The sequence below is a fragment of the Panthera pardus genome, unplaced genomic scaffold, assembly GCF_024362965.1.
Source record: "Panthera pardus isolate Hobbes unplaced genomic scaffold, ASM2436296v1 HiC_scaffold_20, whole genome shotgun sequence".
Lineage (NCBI taxonomy): Eukaryota > Metazoa > Chordata > Mammalia > Carnivora > Felidae > Panthera > Panthera pardus.
The window spans coordinates 41,340,055-41,364,980 of record NW_026526766.1 but is presented as its reverse complement, the minus strand read 5'-3'; the positions used below and the strand labels follow the sequence as shown (position 1 = coordinate 41,364,980).

General features: G+C 35.7%; 1 protein-coding gene across 19 annotated transcripts in view; it reads left to right on the top strand.

Annotated features, from left to right (window-relative positions):
- Positions 1 to 24,926, top strand: part of BNC2 (basonuclin 2) — a 436,316-nt gene that overhangs the window by 251,530 nt on the left and 159,860 nt on the right. For 16 of the 19 annotated variants that reach the window (XM_019415417.2, XM_019415425.2, XM_019415420.2 and 13 more), the window contains one exon: positions 23,954 to 24,056. In XM_019415417.2, coding sequence (XP_019270962.1) covers positions 23,954 to 24,056 — 103 coding nt within the window. Of the gene's footprint in view, positions 1 to 9,359; positions 9,432 to 20,525; positions 20,764 to 23,953; positions 24,057 to 24,314; positions 24,495 to 24,926 lie in introns of those variants that run through there. The other 3 variants (XM_019415433.2, XM_019415424.2, XM_019415427.2) reach the window with 3 other exon arrangements.

Below are 24,926 nucleotides of genomic sequence, written 5' to 3'. Positions count from 1 at the left end.
ATTGTTATATAAACCTAGAGTTTTGAGGAGATTTGGAGTATATTCCAACTCATGTGTGTCATAGAGAAGTGGAAATAAAGTTTGAATTTTGCCTCTTTCGAGTTCATATGCTAGTGGATGACAGATTTGGAAGTAATACCTCAGTTTTTTAGGTCTTCCTGACTCCCACCTCCTGTCGGATTCTCTTTTTACCACATCAGCTTCTATATGAAGTGGTGAGGGCATACCTAAACATAAACTCCATGTCTGGAATCCATACATTGTTTAGATCAGAAACATATTTTCTTTCAATGCTTATTTTGTCTAAGATAAGGATTAGTACACATAATAACAGCTTTTATTTACCATTTACTATGTGTCTGGCTTTGTGTGAGGCTCTTTAGACAAATTATCTGTAATATTTAAAAAAACCCATATAGAAAGTAGTGTCATTCTGTTGTTACAAATGAAGAATTGGTGGCTCAGAGAAGATCAACACCTTGCACAAGTCTGCATGCTTAGTGAGGATTACCCTTCAGGAAAATGGAGGATAAGGGTAAATTTAGTTAATCACAAGCTTTCTGCTCTTCTCTTGCCTGCCTTCCCATGGTATGAATTAGTTGCCTCAACTTAAAGTTTTGCTCACTATAAACAGTGCTCTGTGGTCAGTCCTGGCACTGTGGCTGCTAGTCCCACCATGCGGCTTTTGGAAACCAGGGAGTAGATAGATAATGGTAATAAGACTAAGTTGGGGGTAGCACGAACCCTGTCTTACTGATTTAAAAACTGCTTTCACACTAACCTTCCATGGGAGCCAAATTTCATTTCCTTGTTTTGTGACTTTTTAAAAAGGTATCAAGTTTTGTTAATTTACAAATTAGATCACTAGCACTTGTGACCAGAATATTATGGGGCTTTCCATATGAAAGTCTTAACTGCCTCGAAAGGGTAGGAAAACATTCCACTTGATATGAAGAAGTCTTAAAAGGAACATCAGCTGATAGTGAAAGCATCTATGTGTCATATATGAGTGCACTGTGCTGTGTTCAAGTAAATTTGTTAGCTTCTCTACATATTTTAACAAGACTAATAAGGTAGGATAACAAAAATACTGTCTTATTATTATCTTTTGCCTTGAAAATGTATTCCATAAGGATATAATAAAATTACTGAGACGCCCATGTGGCTCAGTCAGTTAAGCACCTGACGTCAGCTCAGGTCATGATCTCGGGGTCCATGAGTTCGAGCCCCATGTTGGGCTCTGTGCTGATAGCATTTGAATTCTGTGTCTCCCTTTCTGCCCCCCATGCCTCTCATGACCTCCGCTCATGCTCAGTCTCTCTCTCTCAGAAATAAACATTAAGAAAAAATATAATAAAATTGTTTATTTACTTCTAAGTGTAACCTTTATCACAGCTCTGTGTGTTCAGACCTGAGCCATCTATCAAAGTGGAAATGGAAAAAACAAAAAAAACAAAAGTTGAAACAGTTATAACCAAGTTTAGAAGTGTGGAGTGGGTCCTGTGTTGCCTTTAAATGGCATCTCACAGGAACACTGCCCCCTTTCCTCTATATTCCTTTATTGTCTCCATCCCTTGGAGCACCTGGGTGGCTCAGTTGGTTAAGTGTCAACTCTTTGATTTCGGCTCAGGTGATGATCTCTTGGCTGTGACGTCATGAGACTGAGCCCCACATTGGGTGTTGCAATGAGTGTGGAGCTTGCTTGAGATTCTCTCTCTCCTGCTCCCTCTGCCCCTCCCCTGCTCACATGTGCATGCTCGCTATAAATAAATAAATAAATAAATAAATAAATAAATAAATAAATAAATAAATAAAAGTCCATCCCTCCTTATTTTCTCATTTTTTTTTTTTACCTCTGAGGTTTTTACTTTTATCCATTTTAAAAACTGAATACGTATTTATTTCCCCCCAAATCCATTCTTCACAGTCTGCTAGAGTGATTTTTCTCTTTTAAATTATTATTATCTTTCAAGAGAATCTCTTTTAAAAATGTTTTTCTCAGTTCTCTCAAATTTTGGTCTTTTGTACATTGCTTTATTCACTGTTCTAAATACACATGTAAACTAGTTTATAAGTAATCAGTTCTCTTACTTAGGACCCCAAACTTGCTCATCATTGAAGTTGGAAGCCCTCTCTTCCATTCTATGAATGGATCTTCTGAATGGCTGGTTTAAAAAAAGATCGTTCTTGAAAGGTTGGACTAACTCCTTATTAAATTTCACCCAAGTATATCACTGTGTACCCTGAATTGTAAAAATACTAATTTCCATGGCTCCGTTCTACTCTGGCACTTTAATATAGTCCTATATCATATTTTTTGAAATTCTCACTTAGGTTCCTTCTCTGACAGTAAGAAAAACTTTAATTCAATTCATCTTACATGTTAAATAAGGGAAAAAAAACTTATGTAGCACTTGATATTTCATGGTAGTCATGGGACAGAAATGAAGATTTCAAAATTTTGAGGCAGTAAGCCTAGTGGTTTAAGAGTCCAGATAGTAGACTAGATTTGGCAGGAGTCAGAATCCTGCATCAGCTTTGGGAAGGTTAGTTTTTGTCTCTGTGCTTTGTTTTTCTTACCTATAAAATATAGCGTATGCCCTCCTAATAGAGGAACGTTTAGGATCAAATAAATTATTCTGTGTGGAGTGTTTAGAATAGTGCTTGGTATATGGGAAGTGCATGGGAAGTGTTGGCCAGTATTACTATCAAACTCTGTGGACAGGATATAAAATATGCAAAGAAAATAATATATTCTTTTTTTTTTTTTAATTTTTTTTAACGTTTATTTATTTTTGAGACAGGGAGAGACAGAGCATGAACAGGGGAGGGTCAGAGAGAGGGAGACACAGAATATGAAGCAGGCTCCAGGCTCTGAGCTGTCAGCACAGAGCCCAACGTGGGGCTAGAACTCACAGACCGCAAGATCATGACCTGAGCCAAAGTCGGCCGCCCAACCGACTGAGCCACCCAGGCGCCCCGAAAATAATATATTCTTAAACACACTATTTTAAGTAGGACATTTCCTCTCTTCATTCTTATTTATTTGTAGTGAATTTGGTACTTGTATTGATGGAGCCTGTTCAGCTTGTTTTAACAAAGCAGTTGAAGTCTTGAGTGTGCTGTTTTTAAAATAACGATTTGTTTTTTGACATATATGAGAGGACATTTTATGAAGTCTGTATTGAAGGAGATATGTCCATTAAGAAAATTTATTCTCTATTTTTATAATTCCCAGGAATGAGGGGATTTGTTTGGTATAGTAACCATATTAGTTTAACTAAAACAAACACATAAAAACAGACTGACATCCAGAAATATATTTGTCTTTTGTTTTACAAGGTCTATTTGTTTATTAAGGTAAAATGCATATAATTAAAAAACACCACTTACAGTGTACAATTCAGTGGCTTTCAGAACAGACAATGTTGTGCAGTTATCGACGCTATCTTATAAGATCTTTTTACCTGAAAAGGATTTATATTTAAGGAAAGTCATGCAGCTTTTTAAAAATAAACATAGTAGTTAAGTATTTCATAAAATTAAAGCATTAGAATACAATGAAAATTAACAGTATTGCTGCTTTTGTAAAAAAATGTTTTTAAAGAAATGTACAGGTTTGGGGAGAGAAATAAGGACTGAGAGAAGTTAAGATAGAACCTAGATAGCTACTTTTAATGTTACATTTCATTGAATAAGCAAGAAAATTATTAATGCTTTTAAAATCATGAACTAATTTGAACAAGATAAAAGAAACTATTTTGTCAACATCCAACTCAAACTTGAGACCTTTAATATTATTTATATAAATTTTATTTAGAATGCAAACTCAAAATGTTTTTTGCTAGAATTTATATAACCTTTGTATCTTTTTACATTTGATTTGAGTAAGGAAAAATTAACAATTTGTATGAAAATTTTAAACATGTTATAGTCACAGAATAGTTCGTACAAGATGTTTTATAGGACATCTAATTTGTTGGAGCTTGAGAGAAAGGTTTTTAAGAAAACCTAAACAAAAGAATTTTAAAGAAAAAAATTACATCTTTTAATGCTTTAAGAAACTCAGCTGAGATTATGAGCGGGAACACTAATGGGAGATTTGAGGTATTGGCTATGAAGCTCACTTCAAATATTACCGAATAACCTCATGTTATTGCCAGATGTCATAGTACTTCCATCCTCGTATATTCTTTTGTCCACACTGAAGCATCTTGAACAAAAGAGGATGTTCTGGTTATTTGCTATCTCTATTATAAAAAAATGTTTGAGATCTGCTTATTGCTGATAATATTTATTTGTACTATGGATACTTAATGTTTCCAAATGATACCCTTCAACCAAGCAATTCTGTACATGCACAACAGAGTATGACTTTTAAAGTGGACTATACAAGACAAACCTGACTGTTAAATGTTTGACAAGTATTTACATGGGTAGTATTTAATAAATTTACATTTGTTTTTAAATTCACATTTTAAAGAATATGAAATTAAAAATTTTTAACAGATTGCAAGTTTTCTTCTATAATACTAGCATTCTGTCTGATGCTGAGGGGAAGTAAATTTTACTTTTAGCCCTGTCACAACCCACGCACCTGGATATAGTGCTGGATTAGAGCCTCAGTCTTGACTTTGCATTGAAAGTGGGAACATTCCTGTTTGCAATGCCTGATTTCATCCTTTCCTGGACTAAGGAGTAGGATTGCTTTTGCTTCTTGATTTAATCAAATCGAATACTAGTTTGACAATTGGAGGCATAAAGGGCAACCATCAACAGCTTTTCAAAACATAGAATGCTATTCCAAAACGATATTCCAGTAATGAAATTTATTAGTGCTTCCCAAAAGTTTTAGTGGGGGACCCATAGAATGCTCTTAATACATACAGTGAGGCAGCTCCTTCTATTTCTAAAGTTCATCATTTTGTTAGGTAATATTATATATCATAATACTATAGGGAGTGAAGGAATAAGATAGAGGAGAGAAGGAGTTGAAATGAAGATTGGGAAGCATTAAATGATAAAAATCCACCTTCCTGGATGCAGTTAATACAGAAATGTAAAAATGTTCCCATCTGTCTAAGCCATCATTTCTGATGTAGTCCCTGGAGGAAGTGGCTGAAAAGTCATTTCCACCTAATGGGTTGTTAGGTTGCTTCTGTACAGTAAGTTGGTGGTTGCAGCCCACTTCCTCTAAGACAAAGGACTGTGTCTCTAAAACCCCATCACAACTGACACTAATTGGCATTGCTGTCGGCCCCGAGCTGTGAAAGCAGGCCTGCGTGGGCATACAGTGGGGCACGCTGGTGTGTGTGTGGCACCAAAGGGAGGACTTTTTCTCAGATTTTGCTAGTGGGTACGTATATTCTGCTTTTACTTTTCTGACCCCTGTTCTGGCAGTTTATATCATCTTCAGCATTGTTATTTGACTTGGGGAAAAATTCGATGAAAGGCCCTTTGCTGAGCACTGTGTCATTGGAAGGTATCCTCACCTTTTATAGTGTTGGGGCTTCCAAATGTTATCACTTATGTGTGAAAATCTATTAAGTAATTAAAATTATCAGTAGTAAACATAGTTAATAAACAGACCACCTTTTACCTCATATTTTTATGCATCTAATAAACTAACATTTTTGTTTTCTTATTTTCTTAAATGAGGAGCCAGAAGAGGGCATATCAGTCTTTCAAAAATCAGTTTGGGAGCCATTTGGCCCAATTCACTTACAATTACTGTAAATTAGGAGAAGAACCTGCTTTGTATTCATAAAGGTCTGGAGCCGAAGGATTCAGTTGCTGCAAGGGGTTTGGAATGACCAAAAAAAAAAAAAGAAAAGAAAAGAAAAGAAAAGAAAAGAAAGAAAGAAAGAAAGAAAGAAAGAAAGAAAGAAAGAAAGAAAGAAAGAAAGGAAAGCAGATTAGCACGCTATCCTTAGAAATTTTTAAGTATGTCAAAACTTGATTGCTGTATGTGTTCCAGACTTTGATGATTATGTACAAGGGAGGGGCCTGGGAAGCGTAGAGAAGCATAACTGAGCAGTTATATTGGAGGGGCACTTTCCTATACATTACTTTTCAAAATGTGCAGATATTACCTGACTTCATTTGTAGTGAAGTGAACTGCAGTCATTGCCAGTTGTAGGCAAACTCTCTTTCTTAAATGCATATTGAAAAATTGGTGAGTGGTGGCAGGAGGGAGGAAGGGAATTACTAAGGGAATTGATTAGTCATATGAATCATTCATGTCTCTTCCCTGCATCCATTTAAAATGCAAACGGATAGCCATTTAGGCACCCAGACCCTGGCCCTTTTCTAGCTTTCTCTTTCCCCCTCCATCAGTTTCAGGCTCAGGGGTATGTAGTGGGATCTTGCTTAGCAGTTGGCTTGGACCACAGCTCCCTGTGAAAGGCTCTGCTTTCTAACATTGGAAAAGCTCATGAGGCCTTCCTCAGGAAACTGCTTAACTTCTCTCACAGTATCCAGAGGGATGTGAAACAAGTTTGGGGTTTCCCTTGGCCCCTGAAATCCTTCAAGCAGAGAATCACCTTGCATTTATGTCGTTTATTTAGTTCTCAGCACGGTTCCATGTCTGTTTTGGGCACCATACCAATACAGACTGTTACAGGGCTGAAACTAGGGTGAGGCCACTGAGGTGCCAAGGGTGCAAAATTCTAAGGGTGCACAATCCTCTCAGGATTGTGCTTGGTTGAGATGCTAATGCATTAATTCTGGAGTGTGGTCCTGGCAGCCTGTACTTCTGCAGAGTGCTATGGATGATTCTTACAGTATCTGTTCTGTTTTATATCTAATAGATAAGGGCTTTGTTTTGCTTTGTTTTTTAAAGAGGTGGAAGCATTTGGCTAACAGCAAAAGAGGATGGAGATAGTGCTCAGAAACTTTTCTCAGCACATTGATAAATCTCACCTTCATTGTACAGACTCCCCCTTGCTTTATCTATAGTGTCTAAATAATAAAAGAAAAGATGCACCTACACTATTTTCTGTGATTCCAAATGAAAGCAAGAAGTAGTTTCACATTGGAGGTATTATTAGCACACATTTTACAATTCTCACCCCCTGTCCACTTTATATTCTTTGTTTTCTCAAAAAGGTAACATACCTGACACCTGTGCAGAGTCTTAAGTTATTAACTCTTCCCATATAATCTAATAGCCTCATGCACAAACAAGCTTTAGTAGCTGGTACAACACTGCTACTTTATACCACTTTTGGCACCAGAGGATTTTTCCTCATCCTCATTAACTTTTTAAAATCAAGCAAGATTAGTTTGGGGGAATAAATCTCTATTTTTTAATGTTTTGTTTTATTTATTTAGAGAGTGGGTGAGTGCTCATGAGTGGGGAGGGGCAGAGAAAGAGGGAGAGAGAATACCAAGCAGGCTTCATGCTCAGCACAGAGGCCAACATGGGGCTCGATCTCATAGCTGTGAGATCATGACCTGAGCTGAAATCAAGAGTGAGATGACCAGTCAACTGAGCCACCCAGGCACCCTGAGAAATCTCTGTTTCAATGAATTGACAGAATCAAAAATTTTTGCATGGAAGTAAATATTGAAAATGTTTTGGCAGTTAGAATATGGCTAAATAAGCATTATGTAGTCTAACTCTAAAATTTGTTAATATCTAGATAAAAGGTAAAAAGTTCAATCTATCTGTAGAGTAGTAGTCTAAAGGAAAACAATACTGTGCACATACCTACCAATTTAAAATTCTGTCACTCCTACTTTACTTACATCCAAGGCATATCATCTGGTAGCTGTGCTTTGTTGTTAACTTGAACACAGGTAATATATTTTACAATTAAAATAATAGCCTCAGATTTACTGGATATGATCAAACACAAAATATTAAAACATGTTCACTGCCAGTTCTGTGGATATTCAGATAATATTTCAGTTAAATCATATGAATTGTGCTTTCTTGATCTATTTATGGTTCACTCAAGTGGAATGGACTAATTGTCCAAATAGTGTAGGAAATAGTTACCTTATAATACTGTGAAGTACTTGGCAGAAATATAGTTTATACTCTGTTTTCTTGGGTTCTGTTTGTTTTTGTTTGGCAGTGATGTCCAGTTTCATGAACAGCAATGTCTGTGGTCTGTGGTCATCTACTTACGGTCCCTCTGGAATTATTCAAAATACATAATGTAGGCTAGGCATAGGCTTTCGATATATTAGGGTTCTGAATGTGGGTGACTGATAAATGTAGTAAAACTTTATTGGTTGCTACTGTCTTCCTTTATCATTCTTTGTAGGCCACCAAAGCTAGTTTGTGTGTATTTGATCATCCAATAATGTATTCACTTGTCTAAGGGTAATCATAGTGAAGAGGTGGAGACACCACAACATATGGAAATACCTTCTGAATCATTAAAGAAAAATTGAAATGTATCAAAGTGTTAAACATCTTAATATATTACCTCTTTTTCATGTATTGCTTACCTATTAACCAGTATTCTGTAATACTCTGAGCATTTCATTCCTTTCCAGAGCAAGAGCACAGATTGAGAAGGTTTCATCTGTGCAGGGAATTCAGATTGACTCCCTCACCCTACTTTTTACCTTTACTGGAAGACAAATCGAGGGAGGTGTTCATTTGGAGATGTTAAATGGGTGTGTGTGTGTGTGTGTGTGTGTGTCTGTCATTGAAGGGCAGTTGTATGTAGGCTTTCGTTGACAGCTATCACTGCATCTTGCAGCAAGGGAATTAGAATTTTCAATTTATACTTCTTATTCTTCGACCCTAAGAAAGTTGTAAATTACTACAGCACAACTTATGATTTAACCCTTCAAATCATTTGAATATGGTTGATGTTAAACTCCTATCCCTGACCACTTTGCATTCAGAATTTAGTTGGGAGGGAGCAGATGATATGTTGGTGTTTCACAACTTCTGGCCTTGTCTTTGGAGTAACAGGGTTTTAGCACATGAAAGCACAAATGCTTCGTGTGGACAGATCACATACGTTTTAGAAGTGTTGCTCTTTAATGCTCAGTTGTGTTTGTATAGTGTGAATCGATTCTTCAGAGGCTGAAGTTTTACATGTAGCTGTCCTTGAGGCATACTCCTATTAATTTATTCATATTAAAGCCACAACATGATATTTTTAGTAACACTTGGATCAAGGAAGAACAGGGGCAGCTGCAAAAAACTGACTTTAAAAAAATGTATTTTGGCGTTTGGCTTTTTAAAAAATGGGTAGTAAGCTATCTCATTGCCAGATAGAAGCAGTAGATATTATTGCCCAAGGATATATACATTGTCTGTGACCGAGGTAGTGCCTGGCTCCTGAACTTTGACGAGTTTGATTTTCTTTTTTTTGATGTCAGGTACTATGTATGTGTATCTGCATGTGAAGTGTGTGTGTGTCAACTTTGGCAGCAGAAGGATGGTGATGGTAGAGTAGAAGAAGGTATCTCTATAATGATAGACCTAAAGTTAGAATGTTACTAATACTGCCTTGAATATTAGCAAGGTATGCATCATCAAAAGAAGATGCTTTTTTCTAGGATATCTAAAATCTGTCTTCCCTCTAGTGACTAGTGGAGTCTACCACAGCCAAGCTGACTGAGAATGTTAACCTCTTGTCACTGTTGCCTGAATTTGGATGATCAGGAAATTATTTCTGTACAACAGCTTGCATATTTTGGTAGTGTATTCTATATGTTTTATGCATTATGTGAATTTTATGGTGTCTATTTTCAGATAGGTATCCCTGGAATTAGTAGATGCTATTCATTCACAGACATTTTAGCAGATTTATTTGTTTGTTTGTTTGTTTATTAAAATTCTCAAGGTATTACACATGTTATGTCTACTGAAAAGCTTTCTCTGCTTTTGTTTTTTTCCTTAGTATGCCAATACTTAGAAACATGATTTTAATGTAAATTATATATTGATAGCTTCTTAGCATTCTATCAGATTGAAATTTCTTAGAAAGTTATGCAACGAAAGATTTGACAGATAAATGTAAAGTGTCGAGCAAGTGATATGAATAGTAACTGAGATTTTACTTCATTTTTGTTGACTTTCTGTGCTATTATTAATATTAGAATATGTGGTTCCTGGTCTGTGCAGGTATGTACGAGGGTCTTTTTTGTCAAGGGGTTATGCCTGCCTATACCGAGAGACAAATTATTGCTTTGGAATCCTTAATTATTTAATAAAGAGATTCTATGAGATCTCAAAATACAGATTTAATACCTAAAACTAGAGGGGATAAAATAGGAAAACCAGACACATGAAAGAATATCATCTTTATGTAAGAGATGAATTATGATACTCAAAATCACATCTAGCTTTATAGAAAAAAAGGAGTAGATTTATTCTATACACTAAGATTATAGGGAAAATGACATGAAAGCACATGCTGATAAAGCTTGTGCCTTCTGGTGTATAAAGCAAATATCTACATATATGTCTGTTTGTGTCCATATACAGAGTTAAAGGACAGTTTTCCATGAAATAATGCATTCCTTTAGAATTGCTGTACATTTTCATAATTTTTAAAACATTCCTATTGTAACCTACATCAAAAGGGCAGCCAGGGTTTTTTGTGTCTGACTATACATATGCATTATAAAAAAGTGAGTCTACTGTAATTACCAGTTTGCAGAGCGAATTCCTGCAGGGTTTGTACTCTCCCCATTAGTAAAAGAGATAAGTTGAAATGTATTAAAATTTCACTGTACAACTGGGAGTTTTTGTTCACAGTAAATGTGTTAATGTTTCTTCATTGCTTGACTGTTTGTGTTTAAATTTAGGCAGCGTGCCCAACAGGGACAAAATTATAGGATAAAGCTATGTATAAAAGAAAATCCTTCTGAGAGCACCAATAAGGCTCTTTTTAAAAATAAGCAGTTACATATAATAGTACATGGCTGTAGCCACAGAGAAAAGTTTTATCTGTCTATTTCAGAATTATTGGAATTTTTCTTTCCCTTGTGTAAAGGTTAAGAGGACTGAGTTTATGTCAATAGCTAATACACTTTGATGTAAAAACATCTATTATTTTATTCAGTGTTACTCCTGTAAAAAGAAAAAAGATTCCTTTTTGTTGTCCTTATGATGAAGAGAGGCTAATAGCATTTTGAGAGAGAAGTGATAGATCACATTTTCTTCCCTGGGAAAGGAATTCTTTCTTGTTAAGAATTCTAATTACAGCCTGTTACATTTTTTGGAGCGTTTTTCTCTACTTTTCTTCATTGCCATGAACTTAGTAAATACATTTATTCACATAGATAGACTTACATTAAAAAAAATTAATCTGCAACCACTATCACCTAGTGTGAGTACATAATGAAATCCACAAATAGAGGATAAGGCTAGTATTTCTCTGTAGTGTAGAGTGGGCAGAAGTTGAAGTTATCTGTAAACACCGACTATATACCCTTTAGCCAGCCCGCTCCTCTCTCTCTTAAATGTGGAAAATGTATTGTAGTTCCTACTGTTTGCCTTTTATATTTTTTTTGTCTGCTTTTCCATACATGAAGATGAAAGAATTTGCCAGTATCCATGTGCCATCTCCATGGCCTCATACCACAGACCCACAATACAGACTATGTAAAGAAGCAAAAATAAAATATAATTCCTCATCTTTGAATGTTGCTATCAGTGTTTTGTAGTCTACGTACTGATAATGTATATGGGTTTGCAGAGATATATGGGGAGGGGGTGGGGATGCATGTGTATGTGTATGTTTTCATTTGTTTGGATTCATACATCCAAGTACCCATAGGAAAATATGAGAAGCTCCATGAATATTTCCTGTTGTATATTAGCTTTCCATCATAAAATGTATTTTTCCCCTTAAAATACGTTGGTTCACCAGAGAGAGAGATACATTTAATTCTTCCTCCTCTACACTGTTCTTTAAAAAGTAAATTTTTAACTGATAGACCTTGAAGTCCTTTAGAGCTATTACTTTCTTTTGGCTAATTCGTACAAAGGCACCATATGAAAATTGGATTTTTGATCTGATGGAGTGATTTTTGAGTTCTTATGAACCATTTATAGTCTATCAAGTAAATCCTTCTTAGTTCACGGATTATTGACCCAATGGACCATATTAGCTGCTTCGAAGCTGTTATAGCCCATTATGTTGATTCAGCTGACACACATGTGAACCCAGTCCACATGCCCAAGATGACATTAACATTGTTCTGGAAGACTCCCTTTTTTTCCACAAGGCTTTCTATTTATTTCTTAATTTTTAAGAGTCAGCTCAGAGTTCCTGACAGCCATTGCATACGTTTCTCCATTTGCTCAGTAATGTTGAAGCATTTGTTAGCAGCTAGATGGTCTGCTTTTCGCCGTCTTTCTCTATAAGTATATGTCTCTCTTTTGTCTTTTAACCAACTAATCCTTACAAGAAAAAAGAGAATAATGTTTTTTCAATACTCTAGGGCACGTTTTACCCTCAGATGCTTATAGATTCCATAGAAATTTGTGAGGTTTCTCTGAGCATTGGAATGTAGCTCTTTGAATTTGAGAAAACTACCTTTTAGAAGAAATGATAACGTTGTATTTGTGTTTTTAAAAAATGTATTACCTGAGAGGTTTCACTTGAAGAATTCTGGTGACTCTAGCCAGTGGTAAAATCAAGATGTGCCTTTAGTGATTTATATGAAGCTCTAATGAAGCCAGTCCAGGTCTCAGCACGGACCCCTGGGGAATCTGTGACCTAACATAAATAACGTATAAGAGGGCATGTAGACTGTTCATCATCTCATTATTATTATTTGTAATGGGTATGATTCCTGAGGTGATATCTGCTCTTGGGCAAAAGAGACACATTCTTTCATAATCAGACATAATTATGATGTACAGTTATATATGCACAATGGAAAGTATTAAAATGTTTATTGAGATACACTCCTTATTTATGGGCAATCCCAAGACATGTAGAAATAAGGTGATATAAAATAAACCAAGTGTTCTTAAGGATACCTTGTGTCACTTTTTTTAGATTTTGGCCTTTCTTCGTATAACCATTTTAAAACTCTACAAAAAGCTGCTCAGACTTGCTTTCTCTGTCTAAAATGTACCATTTTGTAGAAAATCCTAGTATAAATTAACTGCTTACTTAGCAGTTTACCCCACCTTTTTAAGTTGCTTAAACCTTTACCCACACCTCTCCCTTTGAGTGTAGTTTTGTCCACATCTCTTACTTCGTTTTAAACTCCTGTTGTAACTGAAAAAAATGTATATCTGAGGAAATCTCACTGTGGAGGGAGGGTAGCAAGGGGGATTATTTCGCTTCTTGCCTTTCATACACAGGCAGAGTGGAAAGAGCCCTGGATTACTAGATGTGGCCATTTAAGGACATCTCAGAGCCTCATTTTCTGCTGTTTGAAAAATCTCTAATTTGGGGGATTTTGATGATTAAATATGAGAATGTATTTGAAATATTATGCAAGCTTCATAGCACTGTACAAACGTAGGATATTATTAGTCTCACGAAGGCTGCCTCAATTGGCCCGGGTAATCAGAGTTGTCATCTGAAATGATACACTCTAAAATGCAACAACTTGTCTCCCTTGTTGCTTCACTGGGATAAATTCTTTTCACAAACCTAGAGGAGTAAATTTAGTTAAAAGGTCACCCACCTTTTATGTTCTTGCTTGGTAAATGGATTGATTACTGTGCTTGGCATTTGAAATAAGGTGGCTAGCTCCTTTTGTAGAGGATCAAGATTTAGAGGTACTCCTTCCTTGAAGGAGTCCTTCCCACGCTGCCTGGCAAAGAGAGGCATCATCAAGTCAGGATGGTGTCTTACATTTGGGCACAACTTGGGATAAGTCTTGGGTTATTCCTGCACCTCTTTGCTTGGTCACCAAACTCTGAGATCATCATGCAAATCATCGTTCCAGGGATTGAAGCTGCTTCTGAAATACCGGAACTCAGGCTTTCTCTTGTCTTGCTTCTTGGCTAATGAGGAGGTATTTCTTTGTAAAGTGCTTAAAGGTTTATAAATCTTCTTGCATCTCATTATCAATCCCTTCCTTATTAATGTCTTCCCCATCATATTATATTAGTAATTGTTTTCATGAATGCCACCGAGAAATGTAATCATATTACCACCTTTCAAATTGCATTAGTGAAAATGAATAAAATGTATATCAATGGAATACAAAATCGCTGATTCAACATTAAGGTGAAATGAGATGAGTATTGCTTAGCATTCATATGATATCAGAGATGCTTTGGCTCCTTATATAAAGTTACGCATTCTGGTAAATGTAGACAGAGTTTAGTTAAAATGGGTTACTTTGTATGGTGAGCTAATCCCTTATTTTCAGTAGATGATAGGTATGTTCATTGAAAGAGTATTTCCTTTCTAATTATCACAGCTGCCTGTGTGAGTAGTCTGTAAAATGTGTAAGCATACAGCAGTAAATGGAATATCTTAATTGTTAACTGTTAGGTAAGAAAATAAAATGTTTCTGCCCAAATTGAAATGCCTTTTCATTTCCTGTTTCTCTAATATTACTAATTGCCTAACAAAATAGCTTGTATTACCATAGGCCTAATTTAATTGGGGGGAAAAAAACATAACACATGCACTCCAAAGCCTGCATGTGCTTTGATGCCATAGAAGCATGGATATTTTCCTTATATAATTGGCTATATCCCGCTGTTGATTTTTACTCTGAACTCCTAAATTATTTAAATGGGGTCTTCCTCATGTCGATTGATAGTAGGTTGTGGTCGTAAGGTAATGACTACAGATGCTCATTGGATCCATGTCTGTGAAAATTTATGTGCCTGTGTATATGTCTCTTTCTCCCTGTTTGTGTTTATGTATTCACACAAAGTCATGGAAACATTAACACTCATGTGTAAACATTTACTCAGAAGCTTATGGTTTCCCCTCTTTGCTCCCTCCCCCTAAACCAAATTTGCTTCATGACTTTTGCTGAAGTAACTTTTTCATCACAATAAATTGAGGAATATTTTTGCTAGTATATATGACAGAATTCATCATTATCAGTTTTTAACAAATTCTCTTAGTTGTTTTAGTATCCTGATATTAGTATGTGAACATAACTGAGAATCACCTTCCCAGCCCCCCCAGTCTGTTGAAGAATGTCCTAGATTTTCCTGATGGAAAAATAGCAGTGGACTTAGAAAATAATTGCCAGTTTTTAAATGGGTATATTAAGTTTTAATATTTTCAAAGCAGAAGGTATTTTCAAATTTAAGCAACAGTGAAATTTTTTCATTTGCTTTCTGTTTATCCACTCATTTAGCATTTGTATATTGAAGACCTACTAGGTTAAAGAAGGGTGTTCCATTACATTATGTATGCTATCTCACGAGTTAAGTAACACCTTATGAGGGAATGCTATCTTATGAGTTAAATAACACCACCAGTAGAAACCAGAGGATGCAGTGAGTTTTGTCCCTCATCCCTCTTAAACAACTCTAGTGAGATAGAGTTCATATACCATACATTCTACCATTTAAAGTATACCATTAAATAGATTTTAGAATATTCACAGCTGGGCGCAACCATCATCATATTCATTCTGGCACATTTTTATTACCTCAAAAAATCCTTTAGCTACCCCTGCAAGCCCTAAGTAACCACTAACTACTTTCTGTCTTTATGGATTTTTATGTTCTGAACATTTCGTATGAATGGAACCCTATATATGTGGTCTTGTGAATGGTTTCTTTTACTTAACATAATGTTTTCAAGGTTCATCTGTGTTGTACTATATATCAGTATTCCTTTTGATGGCCAAATAATATTTCATCATATGAATATGCCATATTTTTTTTTATCGATTCTGCCACTTGATGGAGGGATCATAGCTTAAATTTTTTTTTAATTTTTTAATGTTTATTTAGTTTTGAGAGAGAGAGAAAGCGAGCGGGAGAGGGGCAGGCAGGGAGAGAGGAAGACACAGAATCTGAAGCAGGCTCCAGGCTCTAAGCTGTCAGCACAGAACCTGACACGGGGCTTGAACTCATGGACTATGAGATCATGACCTGGGCCAAATTCAGACGCTTAACTGACTGAGCCACCCAGGTACCCCTTAAAATTTTTTTTAAATGTTTATTCGATTTTGAGAGAGAGTGAGACACAGTGTGAGTGGAGACAGCAGAGAGGGAGACACAGAATCTGAAGCAGGTTCCAAGCTTGTAACTGTCAGCATAGAGCCCGATGCAGGACTCGAACTCACGAACCGTGAGGATCTGAACTGAAGTCAGGCGCTTAACCAACTGAGCCACCCAGGCGTCCTGGGATCATAGCTTTTAAGAAAAACTCAAAATAAAGTTTAAAAATTCTGGATTTTAACAGTAAATGGTGTTGAAAGGCCGCTTTTCCCCAGTGAATCTCTTTCAATTATTTTGGAAGTGTTTATTGTGAAGATGATGTATTTCCTTGATCAGTAATTTTATTCTCGTGGTGTTTTGTTGAAGTTTGACCATCTTTGAATTGTCCAGCTTTTCATCTTGACCAGGTTTACATCGTTGGCATTTGGCCCTTGTAGCGAGTCTGGCCTTACTGTGTATTTTCAAATCCTCTGATTCAGCCACAAAATCTAGTTTTTGAAGACACCAAGAAGTTTCAGAGCACAAAGGTACAACAAAATGATCGTTTGATCAGGTTGCTATTTCTTCGTATGATATTAAAAACATTGAGACAAATTCGAAGGAACATTTTATTGAAGGGTTAATTTTTCAATTTCAAGTTTATCTTACCACCAAATATGATACATACATCTGCTGTAATTTTCCATTGTGAAATTTTGAATGGGTTTTGTTAAGCAGACAGCATTAGCTTCATTGCTTCTCATTTGCTGTTGTTACTGTTCTATTACAAGTAGTGGCATTTACGTGCAGTTCAACACTCTGTGGATCCTTAATTTTTATAGTACACCTTATAATCACTGATAATTTCTTTTTGTGAACTCTGTGAACATTGCACATTCAAACTCGGGTTTGTATTTTTCTGGTATAAATGCTGAAAACATACCCAGCTTGTTATAAATATAGATTTATATTAATAGTCTAATAGAGTTAGATAAGACTTCTAGGTTGTTATAAAATTTCTTTGTGGGATATTTAAAACCTTGCATCTTTTGGTCAGTGTTCAGTGTCTGTTCAGCTCATGCTGTTGTATCTTGCTTTGCAAACAAGGATTGCAAAATCCTGTAGCACAACAGGGGGATATACCTTTGCTTTAATCCTGTATGAGTTTTGTAATCAAGTAAAAGTCCATTTCTTGTGCTGTTGTCTAGTTCATATTGGCCCAGTAACTCCACCATGCAAAAAAATTGAGTTTTCTTTGCTCAGACTGCAGTGTGTGTTGGACAAATTTAGGATACTGAGGAGTTCTAAGAGGCAGTGTCCTATAGATTTTCTAAGTGTTAGTTGACACTCATAGTACTTTTGTTTTATTTTATTTTATTTTATTTTATTTTATTTTATTTTATTTTATTTTATTTTATTTTATTTTATTTTATTTTAGAGAGTGTGTGTACTCATGGGAAGGGGGAGAGAGAGAGAATGAATGAATGAATGAATGAATGAATGAATGAGTCCCAAGCAGGCTCCACACTTAGCAAGGAGCCTGACAGGGAGCTCGATCCCACACCCTGGGATCTTTTGACCTGAGCCAAATTCAAGAGTCAGATGCTCAACCACCTGAGCCACCCAGGCATCCCTCAAAGTACTTCTTTGGAAAGTTGTTTCTTTTCCATTAGGTTTATGTATCAGCTGTGTGAAAATGAGAGGGGAAAAAACTGACCTGAAATTTGTACAGGAAGCTATTTTCTGACCATTACTGTCATGTGAATTCTTTAGAATCTTTGTGACATTGCTATTGAAGTACTCTATTTGTCTTAGGTTTTCATATACAAGATTTATAAATGTGTGTGGAAGTCCCACTAATCTCTATGCATCTTTTTGGCCATTCTCTTCATAATGCTTGGCAACCATTGCTTTGTAATTGCTACAGTGTAGTCTGTGACATAATACTTGGCTTCCAGATTTGTGAACAGATAATTTTATTCCACATTTTTATTTATTTATTTTTAAGACCGAAGTCATTCAAGGATGATTTTCCTACTCAATAAAATGGTTCACTTGATCTCTGTCACCATGTGTATATACCTTTCTTTCTTGGACTTGTGTGTTCAGAGATGAATAACATGTAGTGATGACTTAATAAGAGTTCATAGTAACACAGACTATTTTGTAGCCTCATGGAGGATTGGCCAGTTTTACATATTTATATGTACATGTGACTTCCAAAGTAGAAAATTCCGTTTATTAAGAAATTTGTTGTTAAAAATAAAAAAGGTAAACCTTGTCACTTACAGCCATCATAGGCAATTAATTTGTATACTTAGAATCTACCCACCTACATTTACAATAGAAACTTATAGGACAGAATGGATGCTATATTAATGATTAGCTCTTTCCATAATTCAGTTTTAATGTAGGTCACTTGAAGGGAGCTCCTGGCAAATAGTATTTCTTGTGGAAAGACAAAACCTAGAATTTAAATTTTTAATTTTTTGTTCACTTTGTATGATTACTGCTTCAGAATATATGTCTTATGTTTCTAATTGCCCCCTTGCCTTATTTTGCCTTTTGTTATTTTATATTAATATGTAACTTGTGTACATGTCCCCAGATAAGAAACAGCTAATAGATTTATTAATTAGACTTGTTTATAGTTCTTTTATGAGGTACACTAAATATTAGCTGAAGCAACCATCCATGTTTTCCTGAGAAATGTCATTTGGTGAGAAGATTGATGTTTAGCTCCCATATTCTTGCAGAGTTCAAGCCTGCTATGAGCATAATAAAGCTGAAGAGACTTCAGTTTTCGTGATAACAGAATCTTATTTGAATATGGCTTTGGAACTCATCCAGAATACTTTCAAATGCACTCTAATTTAATATTCAAATGTAAAAATGTTACTGCTCAAACTTTGATTAAATATTTTTATTCTAAATTGGCCTATTTTATTTTAGATATACTTTTGAATGTCAGTATTTATAATTTACTGGTTTAATTGTATGTTTTCTTCCTTTCTCTGTAGAGAATGGATATAAACTGATTAATAATTGGGAAATCACCCTGTCATGTAAGAGCCGTGTAATATCCATATAAACATTTCTGATCCCTAATATTAAAAACAAATACTAATCCCTGTCGTGCCTATCTTAGAGGACTATAGTATGAATAATATAGCATCACGTATGTCAATCTATTCATTAAGACTATGTGTTAAACATTTTATAAAGCATTGGATAAATAGCACATTGGGAAGAATCATGGGGGGAAATTCAAATATAATATATGGAAAGTTTCTTAGTGTCATAAATGGTTTCCATTTACTGAAACTTTTTACTGTTACTAGACACAGTGCCATGGGCCTTATAGTCATTATTTCATTTAAGTCCTTTGACACTTGTGATGTTATTGCTACTGTTACAGATGAGGAAAAAGGCTCTGAGAATCATGTATTTCAAGTGCCTTTTGAGTACCTGTCATTTGCCAGTGTACGTTGTAATCTCAACAAACGTGTTGGACTGCCCTCATGGAGCTTAAATTCTAGAAGGGAAGACAGATATTAATCAAGTATTCACACAGATGAATAAATACATTTATACGTAATAGATTATAGATAAGTTGCAGATAAATATTCACAACTGTCTTAAGTGCTATGACAGAAAAACCCCTTGTGAAACAGGAAACTAATGGGGAACTTGACTGGGAGATGAGGGCAGCTGCCCTCAGGAATAGAAGTAGTATTCGAGTTAAAATCTGAAAGATGAGCAAGAGTTAAGAGTGTACAGTGGGGGTTGAATGGTGGGCAGACTGAAGGGCTCTGCCCAAAGATTGCCTGACTGAATGGGATTATAATTCAAGGTTCTCGGTCATACGGAGAGTTCACACAGACCTGGGTCGGCTTCCTGTGGCTTTATTAGTTCAGTGTCTTTAGGCAGGGTACTGAATTATCTCCACTTTAGTTTCCTCATTTGTGAAATAAAGGTAATGATAGTGCTAACCTCACAGTATTTTCTGAGGATTAAGAGAGCTAATGTTTGTAAAGTATGTGACATTAGTAAGTAGAAAATGGCAAATATCCAGTAAGTCTAGCTATTATTAATGATACTAGGTAATAGGTTACTGTTAAAAAATTTTAAATCCTACCTTTGAAGAAGAAAAGACAGAGGAATAAAAAGAGATGATTGCTTCTCTAGCCCTTTTGAGGGCTTCCTTCTTAGGGTCTTTCCTCTACACCTACTGCCCACAAACTCTGTCAAGTCCCTGAACACAGGGACTCTGCCATCCGTTTCTTGCCACTTAACACAGTACTTGGCTCCAAAATAATGGTTTTTGCAAAATGATAGTATTTGAAGCTGGAAGAGGGGATAGAATTGCCAAAATAAAAAATGAGAGAGCCTGGCCGTGGGAAACACCTGTATTTATTTACAGTGGAGAATGAGTGAGAAGTTGTTGCCAGTGAAACTAGGATCGTTGGTCTCTACAGCCCAGGAATGAAGGAAGAGTGCCGGAAGCTGCACTGAGGTCTCGGAAGACCAGGAGAGTAGAAAAAGGGACCAAAATTCATGAGAACATTCCTTTTGGAGAAAGTTTCAGGAACGTGTGGGACAGAAACCAGATTGCAAAATTAAAATGTAGGTGGTTGTGCGAAGTGGAAGCAGTAGGTGTTGGGTGCATGGATTTTTCTTTCAAGAAATCCATGGTAAAGGTAAGCAGAAAGAATAATTACTTTTAATAAGTTGCAGGCTTAAGAAAATTTATCATTGTTATTGTTCTGGGGATTTGTCAATGCTGATCATGTAAGAACTGAGAAAAGAAAAACAGAGCACTCCTGATGAGTCATGGAGGGGTTGATAACCTGAGATAGCCAGACCTGCATGAAGATCCCTGATATATAGGTGGGAACAGTCTGACAGTATATACTGTCTACTCCTTTCCTGGTGTCCCCTTTCTGCCACCTCATCGTCATCTCTGGATTTTCTATAGTTGAGAGTGCTCAGCAGTGAGTGGGAGGAACTCACATGTTGGCTGAATGAAGGAAGACATGAATATGCTCACAAAAATGAAAGCTTATCCATTTCTACTCTTTCCAGCTGTCTCCTTGTAAAGCATGTGCATTTTTGAGGCTTAACTGCTTTTGATAATTTTATGATAATTTATTTTCTTTAAGTGTGGGTGAGTTGGCAAGTGATCACATTGGTTCTGTTTTGTTGTGAATAAATAGTATGTCAAAGTTTTATGCTGTTTCAAAAATGTTATTTAGAATAAAACTTCCTTTGAAGCCACAATAGTCTCTTACTCAAAATATTTATTTAGACCATATTGTTTAAATATATATAATTCCCTTAAGGAACAATTGTAGTCTATAAAAATCTGAATTTAAAACAAGTAGACCTTCTGGAATTCATAGAAATACAAAATGGATATTCCAGTGTTTAAGTGTTTATATACAAAAGGAGTTGAGGTGTTCCAATGTTTGTGTGTTTAGGTACAAAAAGAGTAGAATTCATAAAAAAAGGATGATGAACTTAATTCCCAAATGTGCCAGATGTATAAAGTTACTTAGGTAGAGAAAATATTTAAATCATAAACTGGTTTAGAGCAAATGAATAAATGATTTAATCAGTGAATAAATAATTATACATAAAAATAAAGCAAATCTATAGTCTCTTAATTTGTTCTGTCCTGAATGTAGCAATAATTAAAATTGACAAAAGTGTGCTTTAAACACAATATAAAATTAGGCTATTTTTGTAAAATAATTAAATATTAACAAAGTAATGATTTAAAACATGTATATCTTTTATGCTGGGGTTAACGTATAATCCTTGAGAAATCATTTTATTGGGAATTTTTAAATTTTGGTAAAGCAGAGGTGATTTTTTTTGGTATATTTTTGAAAGCTTTTATTAAAGCTGTTCAGATTACATGAATATTTTCATTTCAATGTGGTTGCCATATCTGAATTTATAATTATATAGTTTGTGAAGTGCATTTTTTTTTCTTTAGTAGAAACACCTCCCTCTAAACTAAACTGTTTTGTTTGGGTTTGGGTTTTTTGACCATATTACAGTCAAGTTGTGAGTTCATTAACTAATGAACATGTTATTTAAAGAAGCTCTTTCTAACCTGTTACATTCTGATATATTGCTCAGTCAGTAAACTATTGAAATTGAAATAAGAAACTTTGGGAGAATTATTTCCTCATATAACCTACAAATATATATATTATTCTTGCTTAGTCAGCATTTCCTTTGGTGTTCCTATTTCTTATTAGTAATTCTTCAAATCACGATACATAAAGCAAAGTTTCACAACCTGGCTAATACATAATTGGACTGTTGACATTGGAAGACAAACCCTGAAATACCAGGCAGATTATACAATTGTGTGTTTCCCCAGTGGTAATGGAGCAGCAAATTAGAGGTGGAGGTGAACTAAGGAAGGAGTCTATCGTGAAGACAGACTCTTCTTGCAAACCGAACAGGGAAACTATAGATTTAATGTTCATTAGTGAAAGTGAAATACTTTTCAAACTTGCCTGATAAGGGACAGTAAAACCTGTCCAGTTTTACTCTCTGTAAATGGAATTGGCCCAACAGTGTTGCCAATATCTAAAATACTGTCTGTTATAAGTGAGACAGTTTATATAAAAATCCAAATGGAATATGAGCTCTAGGAGTATGAGCATCTGGAAGCTGTGTAAGTGAGCATAACTTTCAGTTGTAGAACTGCAGTTTCAGGTAGTTGCAGCCTCTCCTCCAAACACCACTCCCCCACCCCAAATCAGTAAGCATTGATTGCATCTAAAGCTGTAGAGCCATCTTTTCCTGGCAGTTCAGATAGTTACAGTAGGTTGTTAATCTGTGAATGACCGGACTAAGTCCCTTCTGTCTTCAGAATTTCCATGCAAATTAGAACTAAATATATGAGATAAATTTATTAAGTGTGGTCTAGGAGCATAAGGTCAGCTTTTGCACAAGTTTTAAGCATAGGTTTTTATCCATAAAAAGTTACACTTCATTTATGCTAATTTTCTGTGGATTCACTTTATAATATAAACTGGTAAAACGTTTTTAGAAAGTAATCGTAAACAAAGTTTTTTGAGTGTGTTTTTCAGTTTTCTAAGATCCAGTTGGATTGTTACCAATATAAGATGTTTGCATAAATGGCTTTTCCTATTCCATATATGATCTAAAAACAAATTTAAACTTCGTTTCTTACATCACCATTAAAGTAAAAGGAATGTTGTTTTGTATTTTTCAAAATAGGAATGAAAATGAAATTAATATATCAAAATGGAAAAACAAGGAATTGGAAAGTAGATAAATAATACCAGAAGTATGTTAGATTTTATTGAGCCAATAGGGATGTCTTTCAAAGTGTATCTGAAAGATTAACAAAGCATCTAAGTGAAACTCAGCAGAAGAGAAGTAACATTCTAATAATAATATTTGTATGTCATGTTTTACTTTCACCAACATTTCACTTGAGCATTATCGTAGTAGAATGTATTTTCCTGCATTATTGCCAAGTGGATAAACTTAAATGGGAATATATAGTAGCAGCAATATTTTTTTCTGTTTGGGATCCCTAGCATTACAAATCAAGCATCTTGTAGAATACATAATCCTTTATTCTTATTCTGCTTGGTCTACGTTTCTAATTTAAAGGTTAAATATGAATGGCATGAAACATTCTATTAGTGTGTGAGCTTTGTTTTCTTACATTTTTTTTGGTAAGAGATTTTGATGCTTTCCAAATTTATTTTTAAAACACTCCAGGCCCCTACCAACATAAAGCCTTTAAAAATGGAAGTGGATGTTACTTATTAAAGTGGTAAAGAAATACAATACCTTTGAACAGATGCTGATCCTTTTTTTTCCTCTATTTTTCAGGCCATCCGTTGCACACTGGTAAACTGCACGTGTGAATGTTTTCAACCGGGGAAGATTAACCTGAGGACTTGCGATCAGTGTAAACATGGCTGGGTGGCACATGGTGAGGAAAATCTGGACTTTTCTTCCTGTTCTTGTTAGGTTCATGTGAATGTGCGTATTTTTTCAGAGCAGTCACTGCCCTGGAGAAGAGAGGGGTCAGCTGTGCTCCAAGAGCTAGTTAACATGCAGGCTGCAGCTCTCAAACAGCATATTCTCGGCTCTAAGGAGTAAGTCTAGGCAAGCAGTTCTTAGCAGAAGGGTGCGATGTTTATAGGACAGTTGGGCCGTGGGGTTCTGACTGAACGTAGCAGCAGCCAGCAAGCACCAGGCCTGATGGAAACTCAAACATACCACACTTGGCCTTTCAGGGCCTGTACCTCAGAAGGAGGCTGGCAAACCCTCTTTGCTTGAGGAGAATTCGTCGATGACTGCTCACCCTTGTCGTATGCTTTTGAGGCTGCATTTATCCTCCCAGATGTTAAATTTTGTATGGTCCAAGGTGAGTGAGAGAGTGAACGGGAACATTGTTTGGCTAGTATCTGAAAAAATAATGTGTAAATACCCCCTTTCAGTGCTCATCGGGATTGGAGGTGGCCGGTGTTGAATGGGGGCTCTGCATAGGTGTGTCACCTGAGGGTGACCCATGGCCGTGGCTGCAAGTGTTGCTGCTTTTTGCCAGATGCACAGAGCTGTTCCATCAGTGTGGAACATTGAGCATTTAGTATGTTCTTATGTATGGTTTATGTGTTTTATGTTCAGGCAAAAAGAGACTTAGAAAATAAGCAGACATTTTCTTCCTAGAATGTAGAATTTTTAAAGATAGGTGATGTTTATAAAAGAAATCTTGGCTTGAGATTTTTTTGACAGCCTGGGGTATTGGCTTCTCAGTCGACATATTCTTCATTCCCAAACTGTGCCAAATATCCAGTGG